This window comes from Sardina pilchardus, chromosome 6 (assembly GCF_963854185.1).
Source record: "Sardina pilchardus chromosome 6, fSarPil1.1, whole genome shotgun sequence".
Classification (NCBI taxonomy): domain Eukaryota; kingdom Metazoa; phylum Chordata; class Actinopteri; order Clupeiformes; family Clupeidae; genus Sardina; species Sardina pilchardus.
Window position 1 is genome coordinate 9,832,573 of NC_084999.1, and position 9,242 is coordinate 9,841,814.

The 9,242-nt window shown below is 40.5% G+C and overlaps 1 protein-coding gene across 1 annotated transcript in view; it reads right to left on the minus strand.

Annotated features, from left to right (window-relative positions):
- emc2 (ER membrane protein complex subunit 2) overlaps nucleotides 1-8,731 on the minus strand; it is a 38,010-nt gene extending 29,279 nt beyond the window's left edge. Inside the window, exons 1-3 of the mRNA XM_062538374.1 lie at nucleotides 8,650-8,731; nucleotides 7,503-7,616; nucleotides 1,602-1,666 (exon numbers count right to left, since the gene is read on the minus strand). Coding sequence (XP_062394358.1) covers nucleotides 1,602-1,666; nucleotides 7,503-7,616; nucleotides 8,650-8,689 — 219 coding nt within the window. The 5' untranslated portion in view covers nucleotides 8,690-8,731. The remainder of the gene's footprint in view (nucleotides 1-1,601; nucleotides 1,667-7,502; nucleotides 7,617-8,649) is intronic.
- Nucleotides 8,732-9,242: the final 511 nt, after the last annotated feature.

Here is a 9,242-nt window from a genome sequence, read left to right on the forward strand (position 1 = left end):
GAGAAGGAGGGAAGGAGGCGGTAGGTGAGGTGGACGAAAGTTGAAGAAAAACCCACAGTGAGGACAGACATGTAATACATGAGCAATATAAACACACATACACTCAAATGGGAAGGTGTGAATGGTCACCAAAACAACCAAACAACAACAACAACAACAACAACAACAAAACACGATGCTACAGTATTTGGTAGTCAGGGGTGTGAAAGCGTGGAAACATAATCCCCCTTTCTCTCCTCTCTCTCCATAACACACGCTGGTGATAACAAGGCACTTGTGGCTTCGAGTCAGCCCTGTTTGTCTTCTGCGGGAGCGTCGAGGAGCTCCGCAACATTAACAGTGATATTCCCAAACACCGAGCTAGCAGAAATTTTACTGTATTACATCATCTCCTTTTCCACCTCTTACCGGTCAGCGCCAATGTTTTCTCACCCCCTCATCTGTTTATGGCCAGAGCTATTCGGCGTGATAAAATATCTACCCTAAAACGTGTCAAGCGATCGGCGTGACGTCTCCAGCTGACAGCTTCTTAAAAAAAAATAGTGGGCTGAACTGGAGACATTTTTCCCTTTTTCGAAAGTTCCACGATAAACAAGTCACCGATACAGCTGTGGAGACGAGGGAAAAGGATGTGGGGGTGAGTAAGGGTGGAGGGAGGGAGGGAGGGAGGGAGTGGGGGAGAAGGAGGCCGTGGCTAAGAAAAAAAAAAAAAAAAAAAAAACACTGAGGTGGAAGGGAACTCACAATGCTACTCTGTGGGCACCCACAATTCCACGCTGGCTATAAAAAGGGTTGGGACAGGATGCTCCCTTTACCAGTTTTTTCCTCCGCTGGAGTGAGCTGCCCCTTTGTTTTTTTTTCCCCTCACATACACGTCCGTTGTGACATGAGAGGTGAGGAATGGTTATCGTCACATCAAACTGTTTTCCTGGGCAAAATGGAAAGCTTGCGCTCTGCGGCTGGACTCAGCTGAACCATCCAAGTCATGGCCAGGGCAAGGCTGTCTTTTTTTCCCCTTTTTTTTGTTTTCTGATGTTTTCAATTTTCTTTGTCCATAGACCATAAAGCTGTGCTGAGCCAGATGACAGTATACACTTCCAGTCAAAAAGACCCTTATTCCAGTTTTGCCTTTATGATGTGTTGGGCAAATTGAATGTGCATTACAAAACACAACATGGGCATCAGCGTTGAACTGGTGATCAATATTTTACGAATACTCTGGAAGAGAGTGGGGGAGTCTGTGAACGTAAGAAGAGTAAGAAAAAAAAAACCAGGAAAGCTGAAAAGGCTTCTCCTACATTTACAGACCAATAAAGTTGAGATCCACTCAGCTCCATTCAAGACAGAGTGCTTTCAGTGGAGTCAATTTCCCTAGGTCCTTCCCCACCACTTCTTTGTGCCAATCTTCAGCAAATTGTTTTTCCAAAGTATAGACAGGGTGATGTTTCTTGGCAGGATACAAATCATTTTTGCTTCTGGCAAATAGGGTGACAAACCAGGCCTAAACTGTGAAGAATGGCTTTTGAGGTGGGTGGGGAAGAGGAGGGGACCTACTGATCTTTAAAGGCAACAAGAGAACGGAGAGAAAAAAAATCACTTACCCAGGCCAAATCGTCCCGACAGGAGTCCAACGCTGCTATCATCACCTGCTCATAAATAATCCATACTGGGCAAAAGAAGACATGAAAAAGAAGAGAGAGAGTAAGAGAGACAGAGAGAGAGAGAGAGAGAGAGAGAGAGAGAGAGAGAGAGAGAGAGAGAGAGAGAGAGAGAGAGAGAGAGAGAGAGAGAGAGAGAGAGAGAGAGAGAGAGAGAGAGAGAGAGGGACACTCAGTCAGTCTGGTTCCTTATTTGAACATGGCATCCCCTATGGAAAAACGTATGTACAGTGAGGAGCACATGTATTTGATACCATGCTAAAACAGGAATATAAAATCATCATTTGACAATTGATCTTAATGCCTTAATTTAAAAAATGAGTAAAAATCAAACCGCCAAGGACACCAATTTTCTTTGTGATTGAAGAATGTATCGTAAATAGATAAATGTTTTCCTTAAATGCTAGGGGAAGGAAGTATTTGACCCCCTATGTAACCCTATGGGAATTTAACACATAGGGTTAACATAGGGGCAGGCAGATTTTTATTTTTAAAGACCAGCTATTTCATGGATCTAGGATATTATGCATCCCGATAAATTTCCCTTGGCCTTTGGAATTAAAATAGCCCCACATCATCACATACCCTTGACCATAGCTAGAGATTGGCATGGTGCTTTTTCCAGTAGGCCTATTAGCCTGTTTGATTTGCATTGAGCTCAATGAGCATCAAACAGGCTAATAGGCCTACTGCAAAAAGCACCATGCCAATCTCTCGCTATGGTGAAAGGTATGTAATGACGTGGGGCTATTTTAATTCCAACGGCCAAGGGAACTTTATCAGGATGCATAATAACCTGAATCCATGAAATAGCTGGCCTTAAAAAATAAAAATCTGCCTGCCCCAATGTTAACCCTATGTGTTAAATTCCCATAGGGTTACATTGGGGGTCAAATACTTCCTTCCCCCTAGCATTTAGGAAGAACATTTATTTATTTACGAAACATTCTTCATTCACAAAGAAAATTGGGGTAGTTAGCGGTTTTATTTTTACTCAATTTTTGAATTAAGACATTAAGATCAATTGTCAAATGATGATTTTATATTCCTCTTTTTAGTCAACTTTAGCATGGTATCAAATACATGTTCTCCTCACTGTATATACGTAGATGAATGAGGATACAGGGATGTTAACACATCTTAAACAGGAACTGAGACATTTCTCTCTGTGCCAGAGCACTGTGAGGAACAGATAGGGGCAAGAGTACAGAAAGCTATTAGGCATTGTGCCTCCTTTAGTCGGCAGATATGTGAAGGCCCCATTGTGAAGTGAACACACAATCAAATAACATCACCTCTGGACACAACCACGCACTTGACACAAGGAGAGTACAAGTACCTGTTATTGACTTTTTTTTCTTTTTTGTTTCTCTCACACTCTCTCAGAGTTGTGCCAGACTCCTACAGGATATGACCCCATGTAATGGGCCAATACTGGATGTAGGCCCGGGTTTCACAAGGAACGAATGACTGTGGCGCTATAAACATCGATCGACTTATTAAAGGACTTATTGTGGTGTTAAAACAATCAATTAATATTATCATATCAAGATATTTGATATCGTTATATGGCAACCAATCGATGTGTGGCACATAAACACATTCCCCTCATGAGGTGGCTCTGAAACAGGGCAACATTCACAGAGCTAACAGCTTCACTGCTCTCAACAAGTGATCGCTGAGTCACATCACAAACTGAACAAGGCTCTTCATAATTAGGTTCATTTGCACTAAGAGTGTCATTATATTGACAAGTGAAACATTTCCTAATGTGCATATGTGCACATTTAATCAGTCAGCTGTTCAGAAGAGAGCCAATGATTAGTGTCGTCAGCTAAATGGATTCCAATTAGGCCTGAAGAAATTAATGTTATGTGTTAGACAAGTGTTTTGACAGAAATGGCAACCAGTTCAGCTGAGTGCCTTCAAAACTGCTAATTAGAGTATGAAAAAAAAAAACAGCACAAAAACAATAAAAACACAACTCCACTGAACAAGAAAACTGATATGCCAAAACAAACAAACGCCTGGTGCTTTTCAATGCCCCCTTTTTATGATTCCAACTTGTGCTTTGATAATTACCATCTTGTTTCACAGCCAATTTAAGAGCTGGTTTCAATAAAACCAAGCTGTGTAAAGCATTTACCCAGCTCTTTTAAGAGAGTATGAATCATAATGACTACAAGAAAAAAACAGGAACCAAAAGAAAATAAAAATGTTCAGATCACAAACAGAAATATAGTCGCACACAGCGATGACGGGCCCGAGCACCTTCATTCTGCAACCCCAGACATCTCATCATCCAATAATGCACATACATGTGGTGTGTGTGTGTGTGTGTGTGTGTGTGTGTGTGTGTGTGTGTGTGTGTGTGTGTTAGAGGGGTACCAATGTTTATGTGTGTGTGTTTCTATGTGTGTGCCTGTGTGTGTATGTGCATGTGTGTGGGTCATTTGCGAGATATATTTACTGTTTACGCTCAATCTATCATGTTACATTACAAATAAGACAAGACATCAGCATGTCTTGAGATGGTGAAATGTTAATTGCTGCAGCATACCCTATAAACAAAATGTAAAAAAAAAAAAAAAAAAAAAACAGATTTGAATGGTTCTTGGTGGCTGTTTTGATGGCATGTGTAGTTGGAACTATATGCCAACCACAAGAGACATATGGGGGTACAATGGCAAACCCAGGCCACAACAGGGGCCAAGCCTTTGTTCCTGAGTATTATCATCATCATTATTATTATTATTATTATTATTGTTATAAATGACAAAATGAAACCTTGCAGTTTTCTAGGCTGATTTGACATGGAACTACACGCTCATACTGGCGTAATAATCAAGGAAAGTTGCAAACGTACCATGCATGGGCGCAGTGATATCATGTACTGTACTGTACCACCTGAAAATAGTCCCCATAGGCAACAAGCAGTAGTAATGCGTGATATCACTGCTCCCATAGTACGATTGCAACTTTCCTTGATTATTACGCCAGAATGAGAGTGTAGTTCCATGTCAAATCAGCCTAAAAAAATCGTCAGGTTTCATTCTCAGTTTGTCTTACAGCACTTTCTACCTGAGGAGACAAGTTTTAAATGGCAAAATTACCAGAAACCTTAGTCACTTTTAAGCTTGATGCTAGCAGGCAAGATGCTAATGGTCTAAACTGATTCAATGATCTATGCCAGGGTGGAGCTAAAAGTTGTATCGCCAGACTCACAGAACGGCTGGATGAACGGGAAAAGGGTAAATATCAATTGTTTGATCGAGGGGAGGTGGAAAATTAGCTTAATTCCCCAAATGGTGGAATATCCCTTTAAGTGTGTTGCTCGGGTAGCGCAGGGTTTCTCAACAGCCCCAACATTAGCTTTTAAAAGTGGTTGCCAACTGGGCAACCAGGCATGAGGTTTTTGTTGCCAAATACAAAAAAATGGTTGCCCCATTATAAAAGGCCTGTTATTTTTCTCTGTACACTAAAACAAGGCATATCTTTAATGTCTTGGATACATACTACAGCAGTGTTTTTCAACCTTTTTCGAGCCAAGGCACACTTTTGTCATTGAAAAAATCCTGAGGCACACCACCAGCCGAAAATTTTAAATAAAATGAAATTTTATGGAAAATGAAATTAAATAAAAATCTGTAGCCCGCATTAACGATATCAAGTCATTCTTGTCAAAGTGTCTTGAATAGGAATCAAATGAACACAAAGAAAATGATGTCTATTCACTCTTTTTTAGACCACTTATAATAATATGATAAACTTATGATAATTTCCCACGGCACACCTAACAATGTGTCACGGCACACTAGTGTGAGCAACACAAATTTGAGAGATGCAAGAGAGCATATCAACTTGATATTAGCCTATTATTATGTGTTACAATAGCATCACTTAAACTAGCAGCCATGTTTCGCTGTTTATGGCACTGCTGCGCATACGTGTGTGTGAGGGGGAAAAAGACGCACAGCCACAGGCTAGCTTCTAGAGGAGGGGGTGCCTTGCGCACACGCATGTTAGGCTACTTCAGAAGAACACGGTCATTCTTAAAAGTATCGTAAAGTAGGCTAACATTAGACATTGTGACATTTTTAGTTTGTAGTATCGGTGAACCGTGCAACACTAATCTTTATGCCTACTTGAAAAAAGTTTAAGTTGTTTACTATTAGCTGCGTTGATTTGCCGGGCCATCCTGAGTCAGAAAATTAAGTTTACGTTGCCCACCACATGTGGGAAATGCTGAAATGTATGTGTAGCCTATGTACTGATCATTATACCGAACAATGAAAATAATAATCAAACCACAGGAAAAATGGGGCAATGTTGTGGTTGCCACAGGGGCAACCAGAAGTGAGGAATTGGTTGCCACTTGTCATAATTTGGTTGCCCGGGGCTGCTGGGCTACCGTTAATGTCGAGCCCTGCCCCCCTGTATCAACCCCATAGCTAAAGAAATTTAGCAAAATCAATGTATAAGCCGAGAAATTACAATATATCAGGAGTGGGAGTGGGGTTGGTAATGGATATGGTATCGAAAAGTGTAGCCCCCCAAATGGAACTGGCTACACTTGGTGCGATAGTGATGCGTACGTTAGACAAGTGTTCTAAAGTTATTTTTAGGCTTCATGAACAGAGTTCAGATATGGACCTGGTGTAGCCTCCCTGTAAATGGGTACATTTGAAAACACTGATTTTAATTAAGACACCTCCTTTATACACTGTGTCATTGCCATTTTAATGTGGATAGAAGGACTCAGGGGATAGGGGTCTTATCTATTGTAGAGCACAACTAAATGCAAGGAAAACGAAAACAAAAATCAAATCAAATTTATTAAATTAAGCAGATAGTTGTCTGATTAACCTAGAAAAGGTCGAAAAGTCAAGGTCAAATTCAGGGGTTCAAATGATCAACTTCATGTCATTTTCAAGTATGGCTGGACTTGGACTTGAAGAATCGGTTATTCAGTGAGAAAAAAAAAAAAAGCAGGACTGACAACGTGTGAGGGTTTTGAGACTTCCAAAAAGTCTAGAGGCAAATCCTGATTCAGGAAGTTGCAAGAACATCCTCAGATTATTTCAAAACAGTCTCCAACTAGAAATCTGACTGTTCAGAATGATTAGTCTCTTCTACGTGCACTGGACTTAGCTCCTTGGACGCTAGACGCTTTGGAGTTCTAAGTCCTTCATGTACATTTGTCTTGAATCTGCCAAAAATACGGCTCTCTACTAGCCATGGGATTTTGTCTGAATCGAAAATTCTGGCAGTGCACATCTTGACTGACATCTTGGACATGGAACATACTAATCCATTCTCTGGACAACAGATCTAAAATTCCTCATCAAATTCTCTGGAGATGCTTTCAACATATCACTCATCAATTTAAAAATTTGCTCATTCTGGACCTAAATCACATCAGATAAATATGAAAGGCAAATGTCGGTCCCTTAGAAGGTCACAGAGTTCCCCAGATCATTCAAAAAACACCCGTGTGAGCTGTATCTAGCCTTACCTCAGAAATCGTGACAAAAATACATCAATCTCAGGAACACACAATAGCGAAACCTCATACCAAAGCAGTCAAGTGGGTTTATTGTCTTTGAAAATCAACTACTGGCAACATTTCAGACCCTCTGTGAGAATACATTCATATCTGCCATTACCACAAAAGACTGGGGTCTAAGACAAAGGCCATGAAAGGTTCTGTTAAACTGATGCATTTTGACCTTTGATGGATAGACTAATGTTGTGATGCCTCAATCAAGCCAGGCAAATGTCTTACACTGTTTTGTTGCACAATTGTAAAGAGGGAAATATGGGATCCCATGTGGCTGTACTTACTATCATCTCCTAGTTTTGATGAATGTTCGTTTATAAGTTCTTCTCCTACATCCACAATTTGTTCACTGTTTCTGTAATTTTCTTCTCTCCATTTCCGAAGTTTGTCCCTCATATCTGTTGCAAGAGAGAACAGAATGAGTACATCAGTGTGGAAAGTAAATTGTAAACACGTGAACAACTTTAACTGTCTTTGTAGGACAAACTTTGGGTGTATAGTGCGGGAAATGGTGGATTACATAGTCAGCGGTGAACATATGAAACTGAACAGTTCCTCAACATGTCAAAAACACATACAGCACATGTCCATCATCCCACATCAAGAGGGCATGCTTGGCAGCTTTGCATTGTGATGTTAGTCCTCTGGACTAATAATTTGCCTCAATGACACAAAAGACAATAAAATCAAGATGCACAAGTGATTAGCCACTGTTATCAATGGTTTAACGCCTAACCGCAGTAGCGTTATACGAAGACGTAAGTTCTCTGCAAAATGTTTGAAGTTACAGACGCAGTCTGAAAATTGCGATGAAGATTGATGATGCATTTATGAACTAGCTCCCGTATGCCAAATGAAAAAAGGATTCTAGTGTGTATGGTTCTGTTGTCTACCTGGCATTAACAATTTCTCTATGCGTTTAGTAGTATTTTGCAGTTGCCACACATTCCATTTAAAGCCATTTCTGGCATAATTCAGAGTTTAACATCCTGACAGCATTGTTACCTTACTAGCAGTTGGCTAACCAATAGGCTATTCGTTTTGCCATCGTTCATTAGCTACGTTAGCCTAACGAGCTAATCGTTTAGCAGATCCGTGTAGGCCGACTATCTGTTCGCAACACAATGGCAACATTACATATTCAATATAGCTAGTTAATTAAACCCTAAACATAGTTATTGGCATTTTTAAGCTCTAGCCCTTAGAGTTATTTCCCCAACCTAGCTTGTCTAGCTCATGTTTGCCATCGCTAGAAAGCAAGCCACAGGACAGGGGCAAGCTAACGCTGTCTTTTAAGATACACAGTTGAGTCCATATTCAACACAAACAAACGTAGTTGCTGCGAAATTAACCGAAATGTTTGAGGATATATCTCATCGTGTTAACAGAATTCCAAACAACTGTAATGACAGCGAAAAATAGCTGTTTTACCTTCCCAAGTGACATCGTAAAGCTCTGATACAGACGCCATTTTTTTTTTTCAGGAATACGTAGTTTACGTTGTTGACGTTTCCGAGGTCAAGCGTAGAAATTGTACCGTAAATCAGGAAGCCAAGGCGACACATTGTAGTAAAGTGGATGGAAGCTATGGATGAAGTTATTAGCTTCTGAGGATATATGGATATCCGATGGCATATATTATTTACAACCAAAACATCACCAACAACTCTCATCCTCCAGTGGCAAAGGAACATCTAGAAGTGTTCTGTTCTTGATTGAAACACCTCTGCAGTAGGCCTAGCCTAGACCACCAAAACTGAGCTGAAGTGATGAATCAATGATGTAAATTAAGTAGGCCTAAATGTTGCTTAAATTTAAAGTGACTCACGTCATACTGTTTGCTTTAATAGCCTTTTTTAAATTTCTGTTTTCTCTACAAGCACCAGACATTGTGTTATCGCTTCTCCCTACTGTTGAAACCTTTTGGAGCTGGAAAGGCAGCTGGCTCAGAGACTCAAAGGTTAAACTATGTTTGCAACTGAGCTGGTCATCTCCATGCCAATGCAATTGCTCTGTCCCAACAG